Consider the following 22,956-nt stretch of genomic DNA (forward strand, 5'->3'; position numbering starts at 1 on the left):
GCTTCCCACAACCCAAATGTCAATAGCACCAAGGTTGAGAAACTCCGGCTTAGATCTGTACCTTGGAAGAGTTACTAAGTTTTCAGTTTCCCAAGCAGATTTTCTATTAGTTGCCATTTTTCATGTTCTACTTCTCTTTTTCTCCAGTTGCTGTGTTTTACAGGTTGATAAGAATAAATTCAGAAGACAATACACTGCTAATTTTCCCAAGAATTCACCCAATCTGACAAATTATGAAAAAAATACTGATATTCAAATTCCATCTAATAAATTCAGCATGTTCAACACGTACTCAACAGCTGGGTCTTTGCTTCTTCTCAATTCTGATAATGCATATTCCTTTAAACTTTTTACAGATCGTTTTAGTCTTTCTGAATCTGAAATCCTAAACAATATAAGCTGATAATCAGCATTTTTTTCCCCTTCTGATTTTTATCATTTACTGTTTAGTGGCTGTTCATTCAAACCTTGATAACCAAAGACTATCTCTTGGCCCTACAGCTAAAAGAAAGGAAAGAAGTAGGAACAAGGAAGGAAAAAACACAATCAACACACTGGAAATATTTTCCAACAGAGCTCTATTAAATATTCTAAATCTTCAGGAAGGAGGAAATTCTGGGCATATCTTTGTACCTACAAATAAGTCATGCAGTACTTTTTCTAAAATGTGGTTTCCCACTTAAAGGCTACCATAGCCTATAGACCCACCACATCCACATTACCTCCCCAACCTCATTTCTTAGGACTTCTTCCCTGCCCTCTCCACTCCAACCACACCATCTGTGCATGCCAAGTATGTGTCCATCTCTAGGCCATTGCAGTTCCTGTTCCCCCAGTCTGGAAGGCTCTTCCCTGACCCCATATCCACAGTGCTCACTTCTTCCCCCACCTCAAACCTTTCCTCCCCAATATATTTGTAACAGCATAACACCAACCTTCTCTCTGCTTTTTCTCCATAGCACAATCGGACATAAAATATTATATTTGTTCTTTACCTTCACCTCTCACACTAGAAATTAACTCTAAACAAACAAGTGTAACAAAATCACAAATGCACAACTACCTACCGTTCTGGACCTACACTGTTAGTTAGTCACACTTAACTTAACTCTGAGGGAGCAACAACTGGCGTTAGGCATAAGCCCCCTTTTCTTGCAAAGCCAAAGTCAGCATTATTTAAACTAACAGACACATAGCAAAATCTGTACATTGTTGTCCATTCATTTGAAAAACAAAGTGCCCAGCATGGCATTTTGCCAAGGCATAAAAGTGATAAACTTGTGCCTTTTAAACTTTGTGATGATGAACACTTTTTCTCAAAGTTTGAGAATTATCTCCACCCTGTGCATAATCAGGAACAAAATGCAGAAGACAGTGTGTCGGGGGAGGAGGGAGGAAGGAGGAGGGCTTGTCCCTTGTCTGTTTTATTCCATGCTATACTGACTGGGCCTTGAACAATGTCTAGCTCTTAGCAGTTGTTTAATAAAATGTGTTGAGGGGACTTCCCTGGTGGCTAAGACTCCGCACTCCTAATGCAGAGGATCCGGGTTCGATCCTTGGTCCGGAAACTCAATCCCACATGCCGCAACTGCGAGTTTGCATCCTGCAACTGAAGATCCTGAATGCTGCAACCAAGACCCAGTGCAGCCAAATAAATATTAAGAAAAAAAAAACAAACAAACAACGTGTTGAAAGAACGAATGAGTGAATTTGAAGGGGGCAAAGTGTACGGGAATTCGATATTTTCTGCTTAGGTTCCAAACCACCCCATCTTTGTGTGTGTGTGTGTGTGTGTTAGTCGCTCAGTCATGGCCGACTCTTTGTGATCCCATGGACTACAGCCCGCCAAGCTCCTCTGTCCATGGGGATTCTCCAGGCAAGAATACTGCAGTGAGTTGCCATTCCCGTCGCCTGGGGATCCTCCCTACTCAGGAATCGAATCCAGGTCTCCTGTATTGAAGGCAGATTCTTTACCATCTAAGCTACCAGGGGAAACCAACTCAATCATAAAGATGGGACCTTATTATAGGATTATTATTATATTATTATAGGACCTTATTATAGGAAGCTCAGTTGTCAAGGGCATGGAAGGGAAGGGAATTTTCATAGAATTGTGGGTGGGGTGTAAAAACCTCTTTGCAAAGCCAACCTGGAATAGCTACCAAAATTTTGAATATATACACGTTTTGCCCCCAAATTTCTCTAGGTTTACCCAGTGACAATCACGGCACAAGTGCACGGCACTGCCCTTGTGTTTGTTAACTCAAGACTTGAGTTTTAGCCTAGGATGCACAAAGCTATAAAGAGCATCGGTGCCGCCCAACAAAAATAACGCTGAAATATCTCCAGTCATCTTAGCTAAGGAAAAAAAAAATCCAACAAATAACAACCACCCGCAAAAAGCTAAGGCACGTAGACTCAAAAAGGCAGCTGAGCAGCCAAGACCAAAGTCTCAAGGCCCAGCTGCAAATTCCACCCGGAACGTCCCCGTGCTGCGCAAACCTCTCACAGCGGTTCCTCAGCCCGGCCGGGGGGCGCCCCCACTCAGCTCTTCCAGAAGTTTCTGTTTCCCGGAGCTGGACTCCGCCTAGTCGGGGATCAGATTCACTTTCTAGTTTCCCTTTCCCGCTCCTGTCCGCCCTTTAACAAAGACGGCCGCCCTCGCGCGCGGACCCAGCGCTGCGGTCACGTCGCCCGCTCGCCCGCGCGCCCACGCACACGCACGCGCGCCGCCGCTCAGCCGCAAAGGAGCGGAGGGCTGAGGAGAAAGCCCGAAGGGACCTGCACCTCCCGGAACTGCAGCAGAGCCCAGCCACCATGAGGTAAGGGCTTCTCCCCGCCTCTCCTCCCCAACTCCCTGTGGCCTTTGTTTTACACGCCTTTCTCTCGTGTTCCGTTTGCAGGGCAGCGCCGCGGCCCTTGAAAAGGCCGAGCCCCAGAGCCCGGCCGCCGGGCGTCGGCGTTGGGGGCGCTCCCCTCCTGGGAGCCCGGTCCGGGTCCGGGGCGGCTGAAGGTGGGCCTGCCGGGGAGGGTGGCCGAGTGGACCCTTCCGGCAAGTCCCAGGCATCCGCGATCGGACTCTCGCGCCGAGTCGGGGGGCGGAGGGCGGGGGGGGGGGTGCAGGGGCGACGCGCCCCGGGGACTTGTCACTTCCCTGCGGCTCCTGTCGCCGCCGCCCCCGGGCCGGTGCGGGAGCTTCTGCAGTGCAGGTCCCCGCAGGCCGTGGTCCCCGCGTTACACGCGTCCGCTTCTGCCATTTTGCCTTTTTGATTCTTGGGTCTGACTTCTCCGCCTCCTTTGTACCGTGGACAGATTGTTCCGGCTCCACCCCATCCCCCGTTTTGTGGGGCTTTCTTTCTCCGTTTCCGAGACTGGCCTGTGGTGGGGGTCCTTGGCTGACTCCTTTTCATCTGGTCCCCTATCCTGCACGGGGATGGTGAACGGCCTGCATTTACGAAGCTGAGGCCTGAGGAGGTTCAGATGGTGGGCTCCTGCAGGCCTTACAGCCTTTTGTTCTAAATCCTGACTCGGACCACCTACTAGTTGGGTGACCCAAAGCAAAGTTTCTTCAACTCGGTGAGGCTGTTTCTTGTCTGTAAAAAGTGATGGCATCCATCTCTTAGGACTGTGGAAGCGGTTGTTGCTGAATGCCCAGCTCAGCTGAATGCCCATCTGCATATATTCGCAGATGTTGACTTTTGTTAGGTTTAAAAATGTTTAATAAATGCCTTACTTCTACCATTTGTAAGAAAGGAAGGAAGTGGGAGGTATAGGGAGGAAAAGGCCGGTGGTGCCCTGCGAGTGCCTGGTGGATGGGATGAAGAGAGGTGAACCCCACTGGGCACTAACTGTCTACCAAGGAAAATGAGATTGCTCCTTCCTGGCAAAAAAACAAACACAATAAAACAACTCCCCACCACACACACACAAAATTGCCTAAAGATAAATGTTGCTTCTTCAGACACAATAGCCTCTCTCTGCCAGCTTCCCAGAGACAAAGTTAAAAAAGTAAGTAGACAGAGTTGAAAAAGTAAAATTTGTCATAGTGCCCAATTGTGCGTAAATTCCATAGAGTGTAGGCAAGACACTTACATGGCTGACTGAATGTCCCCTGGAGATCTTACAACCATGACAATCCCTGGGCAGCCCTCCCTCCTCATCCGCCTTGGGCAGAGGCAGATGTTCATTTCACTCTGTGGATGGGCAGAGGCTGGTAAGCCCATATTGTGGATCTGAGCAGGCTGTTAAGGGCGTGGCATATCTTGCCTATGATTTTGGTGCATTTACACCAGAGAAAGGAACAACTACCAAGGGACAGTCATACCATGTTTCCCAGTCAGGACCTTAGGACCTTAGTCCAAAACCTATTTTCAAAATCTAAACAGAGTGCCAGAGAGCATGCCAAGATGGAAAAACAAATAGGACAGGGAAGACTGAAGTGGCAGAAAGTTTGGAACCAGTAGCAGCATGGAAAGAACTGGCAGGAATTTCCTCATCTGAAATTCAGGTGCTTTTTTTTTTTAATGCTAGGCTCATGCCTCTGGGTTGAAAATGCCAGAAGCTACCAGTATATAACTGCATTCATTCATTCACTCTGCAAGTATTTATTATTGAGCTCCTCTTATATACTGAAATCATAGATTCTGGGGACACACAGGTGAAAAAAATCAAACCAGAACAAAGTCCCTATTCTCATTTAAATGGGAGAAATAGACAACCAAAAATAAGTGGGTAAATAATCAACATAAATAACCAAAAATGAATGAATATATAACATAATTCAGAAGGTGGTAAGAGCTATAAGGAAAATAAAATAGTGTAGTGGGCTAAGAGAGTGACCAAGAATGGAGGGGGTTGTTTTAGATACCTTTGCCACAGATGGCCACTTGGATAGGGAATTTTTTGAGCCAAGTTAAAGAAGGAGCTAGTCACACAAGAATTTGGGAGCAGAGCTTCTCAAGTAGAGTAAAAACAAGTGTAAAAGTCTTTGAACTTGATATGTTCAAGATAGGAGAAGGTCAGTATGTCTAAAACATGATAAAGAGGAGGAAAGGAGAGATGGGTGGGTGGGTACACAGATCTAGCATCTTTAGGGACTTGTAAGATGTGGCAAAGGCTAGATTAAGGGTGTTTCGAAGCTATTGGGAGATTTTAAACTGAAAGACTGACATAACCTGGTTTACATTTTCAGAAGTTTACTAATATTATATGGGGACCAAGAGTAAAAACAGGGAGACCAGATTTTTACCCCAGCTCAAAGGAAAGGTAATAGTCTTTTAGACTAGCAAAATTGCAGTGGAAAAGGGGGGAAAAAGTGAATGGATTTGATATATCTGGGTGGTAGAATTAACAGAATTTCCCATTGGATTAGATGAGGGGTTTAGAGAAGAGGAATCACGAGATTACTTCTAAGTTATTTGGCCTGTGGGACTAAGAGGTGCCAAAAAAAGGTGGGGAAAACTAAGGTATGAACAGACTCAAGGAACCCAGATTTCTGTAATGAGTATATTTACTTGAGATCCCAACTGAACTTCTAATTGAAAATGTAAACTAAAAACTAGAAGTCTGGAATTCAGGAGGAAGCAGAGATAGAGGACATACATTGGGAGATCATCAGCATATACTATATCTTTAACTGGTTTATGGGAAAAAAAGATGTTTTAATTTTCTTACATTAATAATGATAATATAACTAAGATTTTTAATCTTTCTTCAGATCAGTTTTTACACATTTCTACTCAGATCCTTTATTATTTGAAATAATCAATCCTCTCTGTCACTCCACAGCATGTCCTAGTGAGCTCCATCTCAAAATAATTCCAACAATGTAGAATGCTGTGACTTCAGATTGAGGGCTTATATTTGAAACCATTGTTTTCTTATCCCGAGACTTATAACTGTCTGGCATGTCTTTCTCAATGAGCAGTTATACAACCTCTACCCGCTCTTTAAGCTGCTCTAAAATCTCTGTTTTTCTTTTAAGTCCTTCCCAGGCAAAGTGAATTTTACATACATTAGACATAGCCTGTATTTTAAAGCAAATCATTCTTTAAAAAGAACTCCAATTTTTATATGAAAGATGTTGTATAGCATTATGGTTAAAAGGCATAAGCTTTTGTTTGAATTAGTCAGAAGTAACCTTGAATCTGTGCTTGGCCACTTTATAGTATATAACCTTGGATATGTAATTTAAACTCTATTTCCCAGTCCTCATCCATAAAATTGTAAAAATAATAAGATGTTATAAAAGTAAATATAATTTGTGTAAATTGCTTGGCACTCTGCCTGGCTTGGGTACTGTGGCAAGTGAATGGTTTGGGGGGATGTTTTGGGTTTTTTCTGGCTTTTTTTTTTTTAGCTTTCTTCTGATTCTGGAGGTATATGTTACATGTGTAACATTTGTACTATTGAGTTGGATCTGTAGTGAGCCTAGGTCATATGCATAAAGTTTTCTTCTCAAGTATATCCCTGTTTGCCATTTAATTTAGCTTTTCACCTTGAATAAAATGGGGAAAATTTCAAAAGAGAGGTCTAACCTATTGAGCTTAAGGTTTTCTTATACATTAAGCTCTATAGGCCCAGTCTCTTCAACTGTCCTGTCACATACAGTAACCACTAGTCATGTAATATTTAAATTAACTAAAAGTAAATAAAATATAAAATTCAGTTCAGAGTTGTACTAGCCACCATTTCAAGTCATCAGTGCTCATGTGTGGCTAGTGGCTACCGTACTGTACAGCATAGGTAAGAACATTTCCATCTTGGCAGGAAGTTCTGTTGGAAAGCTCTGGTCTAGAACCTACAATCGCTAAAATGTGGGACCTGTATATATGTGTTTATATGTATACACAGATGATGAAAGAGAATAAATAAGAAAAAAAATTATAAAAATAATATAAGTGAACATGTCTACTAAATATCTAAATATATTATTAAGTAAGCTATTAATGTTTAAATTTAGTATTTATAAAAATTGGGAAACATTTCATGAAGTATACTATTAGGTTATACATATGAAGTGATTTTATTTTTCTGATCACTACTACTAATTCTGTTAATTAATCCAGTTCTCTAACTCTTCAGCCACTTTTAGCTATTAGGGCAGCCTCTTTCCAGTTCCTGAAACTCAGCCCAATTCATTTTAAAGCCTCAATCTCATTTGATTCAAAGCCCACTCCCCTTCCTCCCCAGCTCCCAGAAAATATTGATAAAAGTGCCATGAAGAATAGGAAAAGGTGATAGATTAGACTTTAGGATGGCAGGCAAGGTGGAGATGCAGTTTAACCTACGGTGGTCAGGAGTCAACTTCTTTGAAGAGCTGAGATTTGAGCCAAGACCAGAATTATGAGAATAAGTAATTATTAATATCTCCTAGGGCTTCCCTGGTGGCTCAGATGGTAAGGAATCCGCCTGTAGTGCAGGAGACCTGAGTTCGATCCCTGGGTTGAGAAGATCCCTTGGAGGAGGGCATGGCAGCCCACTCCAGTATTCTTAGCTGGAGAATCCCCATGAGAGAGGAGCCTGGCAGGCTACAAGTCCATAGGGTCGCAAAGAGGTGGACACCTCTGAGCAACTAAGCACAGTACTCTCCTAGGGAGAGTTCACAGAGTGAGAGAATAAAAAGTGTATTAAAGTACACCACCACATAATCCCATTACTCTGATTTTTTTCTTAACACTTATTAATATCTGGAATTACGTTGTCCATTGATTTGTTGACATGTTTATTTTCTGTCAACCCCTATTGTTCCTTCCTCTCCTATAATGGAATTACCATGAAGAAAAGGCCTTTTTCTATCTTGCTCATTACTATATCAACTACAACTAGCATATTGCCTGACATGTATGACATGAGGTGATCAATAAATGTTTCTTGATAGAAATATTACTATAGTTCTCATAAACATTTATACAAATATGCATACATACATGTAAAGGAAAGGGTCCTGTGTGCAGCAGAAAGGGAAATAAATACACACACACACTGTTCATCCAATAATTAGAACATTTCCTTCTTCGAGAGAAGCCTTAAGCAGCTTTGTTTGTAAATTTCTTGTGACCCTTAATTATGCCCAGAACTAGATTTAGAAAGTCTTTCCTGACTGCCTTAGCACTACCATAAGCAAAACAAACAAAATTAGGTATATTAATCAGGAATTTGTCAGCTTCAGACAGGAGAAATCCAGTTCATACTGGCTTAAGAAAAGAGAGATTATTTCCTTAAAAAGGTCGAAGTACAGGGATTGACAGGGTGATCCAGGCAATACCTGGTTTCAGGAATTTAGTCAGCATCACAAGCAATCTGTCTTTATTCCCAGGCTCTGCTTTCCTCTGTGTTTGAGTCTCTCTTAGGCAGGCTGTCCCCAAGGGTTTGGAAAGATGGCCACCAGCAACTCCAGCTTGTATTCTACCAGCTTAAAATTTTTGGAAGAGGGAGAGTTCCAGCAAAGCCCCATTTCAGCAAAATTATGTTTTAATTGAATAAATCACTGAGGCCAGGGAATGGCTGGAATATTGTGTGCCTTCACACGCTGGAGGAAGTGTAGGTAGCCTGTCTCAAATCACACGGATTGAGACGAGGGGATGTTGCTCCGCCAAATGAAAGCCACAGATGTCTACAACACTGGACTGTGTGCCCTTCCCGAGTCACTTCCATGGCACTGTATTGGAATGCTGATTTGTAATTGGCTGTGTACTTACAAGCTCTGTATAAGTAGGCCTGTGTCTTATTCACAGTTACACCTCCAGGGTTATTCAGAAGATCTTGCACAAAGAAGCCTATCAGTAATGAGTAAATATTTCCTAACCCCTTCCTCTTCATCTTCCTGGTTTCACAGATGAAACTAGGCCCTGAAGAAATTACACTATGCTTCACAAAGGGAGTTTAACAAATATTTGTGACGTGAACATTAAGGGCAGTAATAGGCGACAGTCTTTATTGTTGCCCACAACCCTAAAGGTCAGAAGGATGTGGCACTTAACATTAAAACCTACTAAGCCTCCTTTTGCCTTTTCCCCATTTTCTCTAAATCTTTGTTATTTCTCAAACGTATGCTTCCTCCCATCTCTTGGTGTACCTGTTCCTATCTGACTGCTTTTTTTCTGTGTGGAGTTCCCTTTCTTTCTCTGCAAAAATTATGTATTCATGTGGCTTCTCTCTCTCCTTCAGTTTTTTCTTTTTCTTATTTTTCACTTTCTCCTCTTTTCCTTCACTATTCATAATACAGAAATAAATTTTTATTTATTGTGTATATATCTATTATTCTTAATTTTCAAAGCTAGTAAATAAAATAATTTAAATTCCCCTCCCTAAAAAGAGGTGTTCCTTGTGGGTTAGTGACTGCCTAAAGGAAATAGATACCTTGTAAGATAGAAAACGCTATTCTCTCTAGAATTGGTTTTGCAATAAATAATGTGAATTTAATGGAATACTTCTAGAATATAACTATATACAGAGGAAACTAGTATAAACTACAGAAGCCTAGGGCTTTAACTGTAAAATCAAGTAGATAAAATAGGTTGTTAAGCAAAGAACTGTATTTAAGATTTAAAAATTTATTATTTTCTTTATTTCTTCAGAAATTAAAAAGTGTTTTTATCTTTAACAGTGAAATTCCTAAGGACTGCTTGAAGACCATTCTTTTGGAGTTAGAATGCCACTTCACATGGAATTTACTTAAGGAAGACATCGATCTGTTTGATGTAGAAGATACTATTGGGCAACAGCTTGAATTTCTTACCACAAAATCCAGACTCACTCTTTATAACCTATTGGCGTATGTGAAACACCTCAAGGGCCAAAATGAAGATGCGCTAAAGTGCTTGAAACAAGCAGAAGAAATCATACAGCGAGAGCACTCGGACAAAGAAGAAGTACGAAGCCTGGTCACTTGGGGAAACTATGCGTGGGTTTACTATTACATGGGTCAGCTTAAAGAAGCCCAGAAGTATATAGACAAGATAGGGGACGTCTGCAAGAAATTGTCTAGTCCTTCTAACTACAAGTTGGAGCGTCCAGAGATTGACTGTGAGAAAGGATGGGCACTCTTGAAATTTGGAGGAAAATATTACCAAAAGGCTAAAGCCGCTTTTGAGAAGGCTCTGGAAGCAGAACCAGACAATCCAGAATTTAACATTGGCTATGCCATCACAGTGTATCGGCTGGATGATTCTGACAGAGAAGGGTCTATAAAAAGCTTTTCTCTGGGCCCCCTGAGGAAAGCTGTCACCCTGAACCCAGATAATTCCTACATTAAGGTTTTTCTCGCACTGAAGCTTCAAGATGTGCATGCAGAAGCTGAGGGGGAAAAGTATATTGAAGAAATCCTGGACCAGATATCAGCCCAACCTTATGTCCTTCGTTATGCAGCCAAATTCTATAGGAGAAAAAATTCCTGGGACAAAGCTCTAGAACTTTTGAAAAAGGCCTTGGAGGTGACACCAACCTCTTCTTTCTTGCATCACCAAATGGGACTTTGCTATAGGGCACAAATGATCCAAATCAAGAAGGCCACTCGCAACAGACCTAAAGGAAAGGATAAACTGAAAGTTGATGAGCTGATTAACTCGGCTATATCTCATTTCAAAGCAGCCGTGGAGCGAGACTCTATGTTTGCATTTGCCTACACGGACCTGGCCAACATGTATGCTGAGGGAGGCCAGTATAGCAATGCTGAAGACATTTTTCAGAAAGCTCTTCGTCTGGAGAACATAACTGATGATCACAAACATCAGATCCACTACCACTATGGCCGCTTTCAGGAATTTCACCGAAAATCAGAAAATACTGCCATCCACCATTATTTAGAAGCCTTAAAGGTCAAAGACAGGTCATCTCTGCGTCCTAAACTGACAAGTGCTCTAAAGAAATTGGCTACTAAGAGACTTGGGCACAATGCTTCAGATGTGCAGAGTTTAAGTGCCCTAGGGTTTGTTTACAAGCTAGAGGGAGAAAAGAGGCAAGCAGCTGAGTACTATGAAAGGGCGCAAAAGATAGATCCAGAAAATGCAGAATTTCTTACTGCTCTCTGTGAGCTTCGACTTTCCATTTAAGTACGTGCTCTAGGAAATTAGTTCTAAGCTTTTCTCTCCTTTTTGGGTTCTTATATTTTTGTTTATTGCTTTAATCCATTGTTCGTTTAGACCTAACTTTTATTGAATGGTTACTGTGTACCTGGCATCATGCTAAATACTTTATATACATTATGATGAATCTTTTGTTGTTTTTTTAAAAAATTCCATTGAGAAACAGCAAAATTTCAGCTGTTGTAGCTTTTAAAAATCATATGGTCATTATGACTTTATATCCTTTATCTGTGCTATTTATAATTTCTGATTAAGTTTTGTCAAATTTTCCATATTATTTATGCCTAAGTTTAATCCTACACAAGCTTTTGACGCCTAAGTCATGAGCACTCTTTCAGGAGTGCAAAATTATATCAGTTAAGCACTTAACTTGTAGCTTGCAAAGATGGAAACTTCCAAGTTACAGATGTTCTGACTTTGATGAGGAAGCCTGATAGTTATCTAAAGAATCCTCTTTGTTGGAAGAAAAAAGTTTATAATAATAAGTTTGTCATCCCTGATGACTTCAATAAAAGGAGGAAAAATCAGAACATGAGAGAAAAGATCTTCCCAAATACAGAACTTCAGGGACTCATGAGAAATCCAAAGTATTAACTCCCAGAATGTTCATCAAGTAGCTAGAAATAGTGATGAGAAAAAAAAACAAGGATGGGAAAATCATCAGTCTCAGTTTTTTCTAGTTGTTTTAACTGGAAGAATAAACCTAAAGCTAATTAGATGGAATTAATTTAATTCCTTCCCATTAAAATTGCAGTATTTTTAGGGTAAAATCATTGAGGTTAAAAAGCAGACCAATTGAAAATTTGGGAGAAATAATAAACAAATGGGTAAAATAGATATCCCTAACCTGTTTCCTAGATTACCAAGATTTCAGTAATTTAGTTTTGGGTCTGAACTGGGTCATTTCTGGCCTTTGGTTAGCTGTTTTAGTATTCCAGAGTTACTTCTGTGAAGCTTTTCCTTTTGTCTGAAGTTTTCAGATTGACATGTTTTCCTGTAGATCCTCTAGAAACAGTTAAACCCTGTTTTCAGTTTTAATATTCACCTTGAAGGGTCACTGCTTAAGGGCTCTTATCCCAGAGGACTTTTAAAATTGAGATGTTGCTAAAAGTATGCAGTTATATTTACCACCACAGTATTAGTGGGGAAATGTGCCATATGATTTAATTCTCTGTACCTCCAATGAAGCTCTTAAAACTATTGTATATATGTGTGTGTTTTTCACTTTTTCTTACTATGTTTATTTTTTAAATTTCTATTATGGTTTTCATTATTATAAAATTAATAAATTCTCATTGTACAATTTCACAAAATACAGAAGTGTAAGAATTTAAAAATAAGAGCACTGCCTTCACCCTACCCAGTTCCACATGCCCGAGGTAAACTGTTAATAATCTGATATGTATCCTTCCAGATATTTTTTCTATGCATATTCAAACATACCTAAATACTTCAGTGTATCTCATAAATTAAAATTTTTAATGTTTGTTTTATTTATGTCCCTGCTGTTGTTATTTTGCTGTTTTGTTTATTCAAGAAGGAAGAATAGGCAAGGCATGATTTTATGTATTTCAGTAATTTAGGACTGAAGTCCTAACCTATCAGTAGAAGTATTTGGCCTGTTTTGTAGCAAATGTTTTATTTTGCAGTAAGTCAGTTTTCCCATTGAGAATAATACTATGATTAAGGCTGTGTTCCCAAGTGGAGACTTCACAGTGAATAAAATTACAGTTGTGATATCAAAACAAAGATACAACTATAAACCTCTATATCTAAACATTAGACTTTTAGGTCTATTAAATGACTTTAAAATCCACTAGATACAAAAATTTTGAAATATATAAGAAGTATAACATACTAAGAAAATGTAAAATCAGCACAAAATCATATGAAAAATACAACTCTATTAATCTAAAATTAATTAACTTTAAATTTTGTCAATAATTGTGCTTGCCTACTTAAAATTTATAAGTATGTAGAGATACTTTCATAGACTCTTATTTTTTAAAAAAGACCTCAAACTTCACCTTTATTAATTAACCATCAAATTTTGAATACTGAATTATCTTCCTAAATGATAATTTCATCTTTGAGCCACCAGGGAAGCCCCAATTTCATCTTCAGATAGTCCTTATTCTTTGAAATTTGTTTCTTCCATTTAACAGAAGACATCTAGCCTGTAGTCTACACATTTTGGTCTATAGGGACCTCAGAGATCTAAGCCTTCCTAGAGATGACATTTTGCATTAGTTAAAACTCTTGATTGCAAATCAGAAAACTCCGCTAAAATGACCTAAGCAAAAATGAGAATATAGTGGCCGATGTAATTTAATAGTCCAGGGACAGCACTAATTTCAGAGAAATTTGAAGGGACAAATAAATCACCAAATACATATGGCTATTGTTGGAAGTCAAGTAATGCTGAATAGCCAAAAACCAAATATCTACTACATATATCTTAAAGTAATTGAAGACTATTGCCATGTGTCCCTGAAACTTCTTTAAGTTAAACATGCAGTTTTCTTCCACCCACGCTCATAAGACATATTGAAATCTCTTCTTCATCATGGTTATTTTGAATTCTCTCCAAATTGTCCTTATCCTTTGCCTGGGTTTAACTTCATAACCAAAATGCGGCTTTAGGACTCTGGTAGAATGATCCCTTGTCTGTTTTTTCTAGGGATTATATGTATATTAATTTAGGCAAAATAATATCCACTTACTACCTACTTATGTGTAGTTTTTTCCACACATGCCATTTTAAGACATGTCTTTCATATCCTAACCCTGAGCATTTGGCTTTTGAAAGTGTTCTATGTTACTTGGTAGCATTCAGCACTTCAATTCAGATGATCCATCTCTCTTCAAGAAATTGTTGAGGAAATGTTTGTGTCTAATATGCTATCCATTGCAAATAACAGAACAGATAACAGAAAACCCAGGTTAAGCTGTCTTTAATAAAAACCAGTACATCATGTTTTCAAACAAGGCTTGATCTCAAAACAGTGTGATCAAGACAAAGTCACAGTCTCTCCTCAGTACTGAGTTATCAAATTTGGCTCTATTCTGAGAAAAATAACTCTGATCCTCATATGGGAGACACATGCACTCTTGTCTCTATGCAGTGGAAAATGCGCACCTCCTCCCACAATCATCTGAGAATGCCAGGTTTGCTCTGATAGGGCCATCTTGGCTTACATAACCATTTTCAAATAAGTCATCCTGGCCAAAGAGAGAGAGACAACATTCATTAGTTAGGCATGAGACACAGCTGACCCAGAAGGCCAGGAATGAAGACAAAGTGGACTTCCCTGGAAGCATATGGACTGCAAGTGGTAGGGGTGGAATTACCAAGAAAATCAGGATTGGAACACTGACAGCCAAAAATACCAAAAGTACGTAGATTCAAATTGTGCCTTCTTACCCACTCCATACATTTCTCTGTAGCAAGTAGAGTATTTCAAAAAGGAGCTAGTCATTCAAACTCTAGTCAATAATGAAGGCCCCGGTAAAGTTTATCTGTTGGGATTTTAGTCTGGTCCTCTTATTCCTCTTTATCCCTTCAGATCTGTTCTAAGCATCATTGAAGGCAGCCTGGTAGGGGCAGTAGTGTGTGGAAGGTGAACCAAGGGAACTTATACTTACATTGTAGTAACTGCCACCAACTGTGATTCAGACAACTTCAAGAAACTGGTAGAATAACCAGAGGCATTACAGCTTGTGAGTAAGTACCAGAGATGACTGTGATGACCGAAATAATGACCTGTATTCAACAGAGCTGAGCAGCCCCAGAAGAAGCCTTCACCAGCTTATTCACAGCTGCCATGAGGGCTACAGGCCTTGAACCAGACAAGTCCAAATTCAAAGTGACAAAGGGAGATGATAAAAGTGAGTGTGGGATGACTTAGACATCAAAAGACAGATTACCCATGTGGTCAGCTTGTACAAATATATATGTCTGTACTGGTAGAGGCCCATATCAACATAACTGCTTTGCATTCATTAAAAGGTACTTCAATACGTTACCTTATTTAACCATATCAACGCTGCAAATGAATGGAGCAAGCAACTCCTCAGAAGTCAGTTAAGTAACAATCAGAATCACACAAGGGAGGATCTTACCTTTCCACTCCCCTCTCAGGACCACAGCCTCTTGTTCCTCTGCAGTTGTCTTCTTAGCCAAAGTTCTCTGGATCATTGAGATGTGGTTTCTTTTCCGCCTTAGTTTCATCTTGTCCTGTGATCAAGCCACACATACTTATCGCACGCCAAACAACTCCAACCCTCTCTGGCAGTGTCTTATTTCCTAAGATAAATGTGTTCATAAAGTATTTTATTGTACTTCAAGTGAATTAAAAAACAGATCTAATTACTAGAAACATGCACAGAAGTGCCATGTATATATTCCTCTATTTGCTCTGAACTTAGGGGTCCTCTATAAGTTATTAACTAGAATCTTCTTCTTAATATCTCCTAGCATGATGGCCTAAGCAGAGTAAGCAGCAGAATAAGGAAGGTGAGACGTGTAGGTTTTGGGAAAGCCATATCTAATGGGAGCACACAGGTTCCTCATGGGTAAACTCTGAAGGACGAGCATGGATTGGTGTCTTTCGGATTGAACACCAAAGACTGAGCACATTGGCTTTTCCTGTCCTTCAGGAAAAGCGACGCCTGTCTAAGCTGCTTCCAACATCAAAGGGTAAAATGGGCTGAGGGTAAAGAGAGAGAGATGAGTACTCCAGAGTTCAGAAGTGAGCCAATAGGTCAGTTTCCTCCAAACATGTCCCTAACACCACCAGACTGGAGCAAAGCCCTGGGAAGGAGAGAATGCTAGTTCAGCCACATATTAGACTCTAGTTGAATAGCCATAGCAAACTCATAGCTACATAGAATATAATGTGTACTATGCTGTTCTAAGTGCATTGAATGTATTAAACTTATACAATGTTCACAAAATCCCTATAGATAATCATTTTTGTTATTTCCTTTTGCATGTGAAGACACTGAAATTTGGAGATATTAACAAGCCCAAGGTCATATAGCTAATAAGAGGTAAAAAAAGGATTCAAATTCTGGATGTCTGGTTCTAAAATACAATATACTATACAATATTATCTAGATAGTTCTTAAATTTGGAATGAAGGATGTGGGGAGATAGGACCAATCTTTACAGAAACTTAGGAGAATGCCACAGAGAATGACATGAAAGACAGACGTTCTACAGTCATAGGTCACCCAACACTTTCACAGAGAGTTCCAAACTCCCTGGAAGGAATTGTGAAAGGGACAGGGATTAACAAGTGCTCTGAAACCACTGGAGAGAATGGCCCAAGAAATCAAGGGATTCAATCGTCTTACGAGTTGGATGTTAAAAATCAGAGATTTGGAATAAATTCCTCAAAAAAGAAAGCAAGCCTTGCCTTGAATCTCCTAGCCATGGACCTTGGAAAGTAGTTCTGAGCCCCTAATTCCACTGATTATTCATTTAGCTTAAGAGACACTTCACCTCCCTTCACATCCTTTCCCTCTTCCATACCATTTTAACTCTAGCAACCTTACCCCCAATCTCACCAAAACAAACAACAAACATAAAAACCAAACAAACACTGAAAATGAAAACTGCTTACAGGTCATTTGTATATAAAAGCCTTTTATTGACAAAGTTTAGGAAAGAATCTATAACTTAATAATTTAATATTAGATAAACACTTTTTTAAAGGAAGAGAAAGGAAGAAAAGCATAGAAGGAAAGACGGAGGTGGGAAAAAAGAGGGAGAGAAAGAAAAGATAGAGATGGATTGAAGGGAAACAAGAAAGAAGAAGTAAACACCCTCAACCATTTCTTGATAGTTCCACCTCTTGCCCTGATTCTGGGCTTCACCTCCTTCCCTATCTCTACTGTTCTGAAATGAGAACCAATTCTACTGATTTCCTTAAAAAGAACAATTCAGTTTTCTCTTATTCTCATATACAGACCCACTTATGCATAACCAAATTCAAGTTGCTTAGTTCAACAAAAAGTCCTTAATGCTTATATGATACACTCTCCTTTGAAGGCAATTGTTGCTATAAATAAATAGCAGCCCCTTACAATTTCATAGGAATTACACATTTAAAAATAAATTCAGTCACTAAATCATTACAGCATAATTTGTATACAGTAAAACAAGGATGCTTTATGCTTCCAAATTACACAGAATACACTCCTCTATTCATTTGGTTTCAACATTTCTCAAATTCAACTCTGGTATGTGTTTGAGACTTTGTCTTATACTTTATTTTTTTTTCTTTCTTTATCTTATACTTTAATTAAATCCTTTATCAACTCACATGAAACCAATTAACACAATAGTAGGGGACCAAAAATGGGAACCAGGACAGCAATCTGAATTCCCAAAAAAGTCCACAAAGGGCTCAAAACACTTTTTCACATTAAATTTTGCCTATGGCACGCTGCAGTCCATGAGGTTGCAGAGTCTGACATGACTGGGCAACTGAACATAACAATCCCTTGTTAGGTCAATTACAATCATCACTTATACTAACTTTGATATGCTACATAGAGAAGTGACCTAGGAAATAAGAATATATACAGAAAAATACAACACAGCATCTTTATCCCTATATTTGTATTGAGACGTGCAAGAGGAAGAGGATAAATGTGGAATGGGTCGCGCGTAGGAAATGAGGGAGGGAAGAGAAGGAAATAACAAATACTAATGTTCGTTGTAAGCCTGGTCTTGTCCAGTTAAGCTGTAATTGGAGGCACCACCAACTTTAGGGACGTGGTCTCAATAATTCCAGCAGATGGCACTACAGTGCTGCATAACAGGTACTATAGTTATTTAAAAATAAAAACCACCAAAAAAACCTTCTTGAACCTCTGGACCCCTTAAGAAGAAAAAAACATACAAATGATTCCTTTTTAGGGTTGAGAAGTAATTATTAAAGTATAACTCCATGCTCTGAAAATCTCTTTTTAATTTGTGAAGTGAACGTGAACGTGTTAGTCACTCAGTCCTGTCAGACTCTTTGTGACCCCATGGACTGTAGCCTGCCAGGCTCCTCTGTCCATTGGATTCTCCAAGCAATACTGGAGTAGGTAGCCATTCCCTTCTCCAGGGGATCTTCCTGAACCCAGGGATCGAACCTGGGTCTCCCGCATCGCAGGCAGATTCTTACTATCTGAGCCACCAGGAAGTTTTTAATTTAGAGACAGCAAATGCAACCCCAAATCCCAGCAGTCCCCAAAGTTCCAGACACCTCTGTGGATCCCCTCATCAAGGTATTTATTACTGTCAGCTTATGCATGGTTTTGCATTGGCCTCAGGAATTCGCTTCCCTTGTGGCTCAGCTGGTAAAGAATCCCCCTGCAATTCAGGAGACCTGGGTTTGATCCCTGGGTTGGGAAGATCCCCTGGAGAGAGGAAAGGCTACCCACTCCAGTATTCTGGCCTGGAGAATTCCAGGTCACAAAGAGTAGGACACGACTGAGCTACTTTCACTTCTAGGAATCAACTAGAGCCCCAGGTAGCTGCATAAAGCAGCTTCCCCACATCCTTTCCCCTTACTCCCCAGCTTCTTCCCTTGAAAACAGAAGAGGCTGTTTCCAACCCACTCAGTTCCATACCAGAGTTCCTCAGAATCATCTCAAAATTTTGGCCCTTCATGAATTCTTCCTCTCCTAACCTCCAGCGTATGCAGTGCCCTTAGCCCCAGGTCAGCATTGAAAACCTCTTATGGTTGTTCTCACCTGTGTTCGTTTCAATTTACCGATTAGTCGGTACACCCGAGACCACTGGACAGGGTAGTACGTGTGTTTTGAATTCCCCGCTGTATATAACATGGTGCCAGATTCCAAGGAGGCGCTTAATAAATAGTTGTGGTTGATTAACTCCTCTCACCAACTCTTTAAAGAGTTTGTCAGCATGCCACCTGATTTTCAGTCACACCCGGTGAGTTAGAAGCCAGCCATTGGAGCGGGTTAAGCCTCTAGTGGGGAACTTCTGCTACTGGCTAAATCCTGGTGCAAGGTTTTCGTGTGAAGTAAAAGCAGCTCGTTTGGTCCCTGTAACTGAAACCCCAACTTTTCACACTTGAGGCACATGTGCTCCACTTTTTCCCAACTTTCTAGGGTTTCCTTGCATGGGCAGTGCTCCATGCCTGGGCCTGGCCCTGGGCCTAATTTGAGCACAACACAGTTATTTAATTAAACTAGTCTCAGTTCAACATTGGAGAAGGCAATGGCACCCCACTCCGGTACTCTTGCCTGGAGAATCCCATGGACGGAGGAACCTGGTGGGCTGCAGTCCATGGGGTCGCGAAGAGTTGGACACGACTGAGCGACTTCACTTTCACTTTTCACTTTCATGCATTGGAGAAGGAAATGGCTACCCACTCCAGTGTTCTTGCCTGGAGAATCCCAGGGATGGGGGAGTCTGGTGGGCTGCCGTCTATGGGGTCACACAGAGTTGGAAACGACTGAAGCGACTTAGCAGCAGCAGCAGTTCAACATAGTTGTATCATTTTTACATTCAGGCCTCAATCTAAGTTTTATTTAGTGTATTTCTACCAGCTCTTCTCTTTGCCACTTTTATTCCCTTTCCCAAACCTGCCCCATGATACTCAATGCTCTGGAGGTCCTGCTTCTTATATAGGACACTTCTCACTCATCAGGTGTCCTATTTCGGCCCACTGAATTGGGAACATCCAACATACCCTACCTTGGGGCTTCCCTGGTGGCTCTGATGGTAAAGAATTTTGCTGCAGTGTGGGAGATCCAGGTTTGATCCCTGGGTCAGGAAGATACCCTGGAGAAGGGAATGGCAACCTACTCCAGTATTTTTGCCTGGAGAATCCCACAGACAGAGAAGCCTGGTAGGCTGCAGTCCATGGTGTTGCAAAGAGTAGGACACCACTGAGCGACTAACACTCGCACTGTCAACGTATCCTATGCATTCTGAGTGCGAAACTTGTGATTTTGTAGAGGTGACATTTAAAAATAAACACACAAATGAATATGGAATTATAATTAAAATATGTTCTCTGGTGGGAAACAGCAGAGTGCTATGAGAACGTGTCGTGTGGGTGGTGATAGTGTGATAGGCAATTTGTGTGCCTGTGTGCTCAGTCGTGTCCAACACTTTTGGGACCCCATGGACTGTAGACCACTAGGCTCCTTTGCCCATGGGATTCTCCAGGCAAGAATACTGGAGTAGGTTGCCATTTCCTACTCTAGGGACTCTTCCGGCCCTGTGATCGAACCCACGTCTCTTGTGTCTCCTGCAGTGGCAGGCAAATTCTTTACCACTGCATCACCTGGGAAGCCCAATAAGTAATTTAGATGGAGGCAACAGTTCAGGGCAGGGAAGTGACATTTATATTGAGGCCCAAAGGGTAAGAGGTGAGTATCCTGAGGGATCGACATATGCGAAACGACCTTGGAAACAGAACAGGGCACTGCAGTGTGGTGAGAACAGTGTAGCCCAGTAGGAGGTTTGGAAGTGAAGCAGAAGCTGACCATGCAGGACATCATGGGCCATATTCCAGTGTGTAATGTCAGTGATTCTGAAACAGGCTTGCCCTGGGACTTCCCTGGCAGTCTAGTGGTTAAGATACCATGCTTCAAAGGCAGGGGAGGGGTGTGTTCGACCCCTGGTTGGGGAACAAAGATACTACATGCCATGTGGTGTGGCCAAAAAATTAAAGGAAACATAAAAAGGCTTTCCCCCTCCCTGTTTGACCTTTAGAAACTTGAGTCAGATGTCCAAATTCTTCCCCCGTGTTTCCCACCTGATACACATTCAGACTCTGCTTAGGGCCCTGTTGAAAAAACAGGGACTGAGAATATGTCTTCACTTTTCCTAGAGTCGGGACCACTAACTCATCCATCGTTTCAAGTGCCGGGAGGAGAAGACGTAACCTGCCATCACAGGAGTAACAGTTTTATGGGAAAACTTTAAAAGGCTGCACTTTAAAATGCTAATTTTAATGCCTTTTAATGTCAATGCATTTTCAATGCATTACTTTGCCAACAAAGCTCCGTCTAGTCAAAGCGATGGTTTTTCTAGTAGTCAGTTATGGATGTGAGAGTTGGACTATTAAGGAAGCTGAGCACCGAAGAATTGATGCTTTTGAACTGTGATGCTGGAGAAGACTCGTGAGAGTCCCTTGGACTGCAAGGAGATCCAACCAGTCCATCCTAAAGGAGATCAGTCCTGAATATTCATTGGAAGGACTGAGGCTGAAGCTGAAACTCCAATACTTTGGCCACCTGATGCAAAGAACTGACTCATTGGAAAAGACCTTGATGCTGGGAAAGATTGAAGGCAGGAGGAGAAGGGGACGACAGAAGAAAATATGTTTGGATGGCATCACCGACTTGATGGCCATGAGTTTGAACAAGCTCTGGGAGTTGGTGATTGCTGGCATGCTACAGTCCATGGGTCACAATGAGTCGGAAACGACTGAGCGACTGAACTGAACTGAATGTCAATGCAAATCTTCAGTGGAACATACACTAACTCCTCAAAAATAGGGAATTCCCTGGCAGTCCAGTAGTTAGGACTCCATGCTTTACAAGTGCCTGGGTTCAATCCCTGGTTGTAGAACCTGCAAGCCTCATCATGTGGCCAAAAAACATTTTTAAGGAAAGTATAAAAGTGTTTGTATTTAATTTTAGACCAATCTTAGAGCCTGGATCCCTCAAAGAGGCCTCTGACACTTAAATAATTAACAGTAACGAGTGAGTGAGTGAGTGAAGTCGCTCAGTCGTGTCCGACTCTTTGCGACCCTGTGGACTGCAGCCCCTAGGCTCCTCCGTCCATGGGATTCTCCAGGCAAGAATACTGGAGTGGGTTGCCATTTCCTTCCCCAGGGGATCTTCCCGACCCAGGTCTCCCACATTGCAGGCAGATGCAAGTTAAAAGTGATCACTCTTTTCCAGAATTCGGAAGCACTTTTCACTTATTTGACACTTCCTTAAGCTTGCTGGTGCTAGTGGTAAAGAATTGCCTGCCAATGCAGGAGATGTAAGAGATTCAGATTCAGTCCCTGGGTAGTGAAGATCCCCTGGAGGAGGGCATGGCTACCCACATGGCTATCCAGTACTCTTGCCTGGAGGATCCCATGGACAGAGGAGCCTGGCGGGCTACAGCCCATAGTGTTGCTAAGAGTCAGACATGACTTAGCACATAGGCACGAAAGCTTCAGGTAGCTAGATCACATGGGGGCTAGGAAAGGAAGAGTTTTAGCCTGCAATTCAGACATCTGAAGGAAGTCCACAGCAAGGGGTCCCCATCAGCATTGTAGGTAATGATGTGGCCCTTTAATATGTGACACTGACCACCCGTACCCTCGACTAGCATGAACAAATGGTTCTTGCAAATTTAGTTATTCCTTGACAACTGAAGGAAGACATGTCCTGTCAACATCTCAGATGGCTTTATCAGGAGTGGAGGCAAAGACATAAAGAACTGTAGATGCTGGGACAATGGGTACTTCAAGTACATTGTACTTTTCTTTCTGGCTTTGTCTATGTTTAGAAAGTTTCATTATTAGTAAAATGTTTTAAACGTTTCCTTTTATGTCATTTTTTATTCTTTTCCTCACTGCTCCCACCAAATGTTTCTCTGTGCTAATGGGACAAAACCCCAGTTATCTCTTACCGGGAGCTGCTCTGGCAACAGGTATAAAAATGCATGGTTTGGCAGGGTTAAAAAAAAAAACACACAGCTTTGAAGTACAAGAAGAGAAACTCGGATATTTATCTTGAATTCACACTATTTCATGTCAATAAGCAGTTTCTGTGTTAGATCTATTGGGCCCAGGAATGTGAGTGCCAAATAGATATCACCATCTTCATCATCACGGGG

General features: G+C 41.1%; 1 protein-coding gene and 1 long non-coding RNA gene across 4 annotated transcripts; one reads left to right on the forward strand and one right to left on the reverse strand.

Annotated features, from left to right (window-relative positions):
- The first annotated feature begins 2,692 nt into the window (after positions 1-2,692).
- Positions 2,693-12,559, forward strand: IFIT5 (interferon induced protein with tetratricopeptide repeats 5). Its single transcript, XM_055559837.1, has 2 exons — positions 2,693-2,822; positions 9,608-12,559. Exons 1-2 carry the CDS (start codon positions 2,818-2,820, stop codon positions 11,049-11,051), a joined length of 1,449 nt encoding a protein of 482 aa, XP_055415812.1. The 5' UTR covers positions 2,693-2,817; the 3' UTR covers positions 11,052-12,559.
- A 1,609-nt stretch (positions 12,560-14,168) lies between these two features.
- LOC129636446 (uncharacterized) lies at positions 14,169-19,078 on the reverse strand. Of its 3 annotated transcripts, none has more exons than XR_008706924.1 (3): positions 18,837-19,078; positions 15,207-15,321; positions 14,169-14,306 (listed from the first exon to the last, which is right to left on the reverse strand). It is a non-coding gene; the product is annotated as an uncharacterized LOC129636446 (long non-coding RNA). The 3 variants fall into 3 exon arrangements; XR_008706923.1 differs by lacking the exon at positions 18,837-19,078 and adding an exon at positions 18,714-18,828; XR_008706925.1 differs by lacking the exon at positions 18,837-19,078 and adding an exon at positions 18,714-18,794 and having other exon boundaries at positions 15,207-15,390.
- Between the last annotated feature and the right edge of the window lie 3,878 nt (positions 19,079-22,956).

The sequence above is a fragment of the Bubalus kerabau genome, chromosome 22 (genome assembly GCF_029407905.1).
Source record: "Bubalus kerabau isolate K-KA32 ecotype Philippines breed swamp buffalo chromosome 22, PCC_UOA_SB_1v2, whole genome shotgun sequence".
Lineage (NCBI taxonomy): Eukaryota > Metazoa > Chordata > Mammalia > Artiodactyla > Bovidae > Bubalus > Bubalus kerabau.